The 2,752-nt window shown below is 33.9% G+C and overlaps 1 protein-coding gene across 1 annotated transcript; it reads left to right on the forward strand.

Annotated features, from left to right (window-relative positions):
* Positions 1–255: 255 nt before the first annotated feature.
* Positions 256–2,529, forward strand: LOC133795798 (uncharacterized). The gene is made up of 4 exons (XM_062233258.1): positions 256–682; positions 766–1,216; positions 1,503–1,884; positions 1,966–2,529. The coding sequence occupies exons 1-4, from the start codon at positions 256–258 to the stop codon at positions 2,527–2,529; spliced, it is 1,824 nt and encodes a 607-aa protein (XP_062089242.1).
* The last annotated feature ends 223 nt before the right edge of the window (positions 2,530–2,752 follow it).

Raw genomic sequence — 2,752 nt, forward strand, 5'->3', positions numbered from 1 at the left:
GAACAACAATATGGCTTGTCGTTTGTCACTTGTATTTCCTAAAACATGTATGTTTTTATTTGGGAGAAGCCTCTTTAGTGCTTTTTCTGCATAGATATGCTCATATCTTTCAATCACTTCATGTAGTAATATTACTTTAATTAGTTACTTTTATTTGACATAGCTTGTAGCAAGAAAAAAAAACGCTAAATATCACAAGTAAAAGTAATGATGATTACTAGATTTTCAACATATTAAATATTTGATTTGATAGAAATGGTTGCTATATTTTTACATATTGTATCTCATGACATTAAGAATAGAATTGTGAGACGACAATTTGCACGTTCAGGTGAAACATTTAGTAGACAATTTAATGCGGTTTTAATTGCTGTGTTGCGCCTTCATGAGTTATTGTTAAGAAAACCTGAACCAATTCTTGGTAGTTCAACTGATGAGAGATGGAAGTGGTTTAAGAATTGTTTGGGAGCACTAGATGGTACATACATTAAAGTCAATGTGTCTGCCTTAGATAGGCCTAGGTACCGGACTAGAAAGAGCGAAATTGCTACTAATGTATTAGGTGTAGTTTCACAAGATATGCAATTTATTTATGTCTTACCTGGATGGGAAGGATCAGCTGCCGACTCTAGAGTGTTACGAGATGCCATATCTAGGACAAATGGGTTGAAAGTTCCACAAGGTATATATTTCTCTCATATGTAGTATCATACATATACAAGTTAATTTCATAATAGGTTTACAATATTGTTAATTAATTTACAGGACATTACTACTTATGTGATGCTGGATATCCCAATGGTGAAGGCTTCTTAGCACCATATAGAGGACAACAATATCACTTGAATGATTGGGATATCCCACCTAATACACCTGCTGAATTTTTCAATATGAAACATTCTTCAGCTCAAAATGTAGTAGAGAGAGCATTTGGACTATTGAAGGGGCAATGGGCAATTCTTAGAGGTAGATCATACTATCCTATCAAAATTCAATGTCGAATTATTTTGGCATGCTGCCTTCTTCACAACTTGATTAGAAGAGAAATGCCTATCGATCCTCTAGAACAAGCAATAGGGGAAAGTGAGGAGGACAATTGTGATGAAGATGAAAGTGTAGGCAATGATCATTATACACATATTGAAATATCTAACGCTTGGACTTCTTGGAGAGACAACTTAGCTAGAGAGATGTTTGACCAATGGCGCAACAAGAGGCAAACATAAATTATATTTCTTTGCATTATTTGTGTTTGATTTTGTTTGAAACAATTTTATCATTATGTGTTGGATGTCTCCAAATAATATGGATTTTATTTGATTTGGTTTGTAAATGCTTGGAATTTTTATGGAAATTTATAATGTTGGCAGTTTATGCTATCAATTTTATATCTATGTTCTTAGTTCAATTTTATACCCATGGCAATGCTATCATATTATATCGATGTTCTTAGTTCAATTTTATATGTTAATATATTATTGCTATACTTTTGTTATAAGTAGATGTGAGATACATGTATGCTTAGAAAAATGGATGCTCTGGAGCAATCAACATCAATTCCTGGAAAAAAAGCATCAGTGGACTTCAATTGAGGATTCAAAGTTGGTTGAGTGTTTGTTGGAGTTGGTAAATAGTGGAAAATGGAAAGCAGACAATGGGACCTTCAAACCTGGCTATTTACAGCAATTGGAAAAATGGATATGTGAGAAAATTCCTCATTGTGGATTGAAAGCACAACCCCACATTGATTCTCGTATCAAGATGCTAAAGAAACAATTTCATGCAATTTCTGAAATGTTGGGACCTTCAACAAGTGGTTTTGGTTGGAATGAGGAACTAAAGTGTGTTGTTGCTGAAAAAAGTGTGTTTGATGAATGGAGTAAAGTAAGTGTCACCTTATTGTTGAATTTAATTTAGAACTTAATCACATATTAATTCTTTCTCTATTACTTTTAACTATTACAGAGCCATCCGAATGCAAAAGGCTTAAGGAATAGACCATTTCCTCATTATGAAGACTTAGCTACTGTATTTGGGAAGGATTGTGCAAATGGGCAAGGAGCTATGGGATTTTCTGAAACGGTTGATGAGATTGATAAAGAGGTAGACAATGATGCAAATTCTGAGTTTGATCATTTATCTCCAATAGATGATCTTATTGGTAGTGCAACCAATAGTCATACAAACACGGCGACAACTTCAGCACAGTCAAGTAAGAAAAGTAGAAAGAGATCTAGGAATGAAGATCCATTGGTTGAGGTATTGACTGACACAGTGAAAAAATTTGGTGACATACAAGCTGTTGTTGGTGATAGTATTCGAAGAATTGCTGATTCTTTCCAGTTTGAGACAGAAGGTGCTACCAGAAGGATGAAAGTGTTTGATGAACTGAAGCAAATTGATGGGCTGACAAACGAACAACGAGTCAAAGCTGGAAAACTTCTTGTCCAAAACCAAGCTTACATAGATTTTTTATTCACATTGGATGATGAATTCAAGTTGGGATTCATACTTAGGCTCTTTGAATGAGGTGAGATCTAATATTTGATAGTATTTTGGAAAATAGTACTGGTGAGATGGCTTTGAGAAATGTATGTGTTTTCACTTTTAGATGAAACTTTTGGAAAAATAGTATGTCACATTTTGGTTGAAACTTTTGGCAAGGTAATATGCCACCTTTTGGATGAAACTTTTTGTAAGATAATATTTCATCTTTTGGATGAAACTTTTGGCAATATAATATGCCATTTTT

Source organism: Humulus lupulus, chromosome 8 (assembly GCF_963169125.1).
Source record: "Humulus lupulus chromosome 8, drHumLupu1.1, whole genome shotgun sequence".
Taxonomy (NCBI): domain Eukaryota; kingdom Viridiplantae; phylum Streptophyta; class Magnoliopsida; order Rosales; family Cannabaceae; genus Humulus; species Humulus lupulus.

Bases quoted from the DNA above. Each gene is read 5' to 3' on its own strand.
- LOC133795798 (XM_062233258.1), top strand. From the start codon at position 256: ATGGTTGCTATATTTTTACATATTGTATCTCATGACATTAAGAATAGA. The intron at 683-765 runs GTATATATTTCT...ATTAATTTACAG, and splicing joins TGGGTTGAAAGTTCCACAAG to GACATTACTACTTATGTGAT. The intron at 1,217-1,502 runs GCAAACATAAAT...TGTTATAAGTAG, and splicing joins GACCAATGGCGCAACAAGAG to ATGTGAGATACATGTATGCT.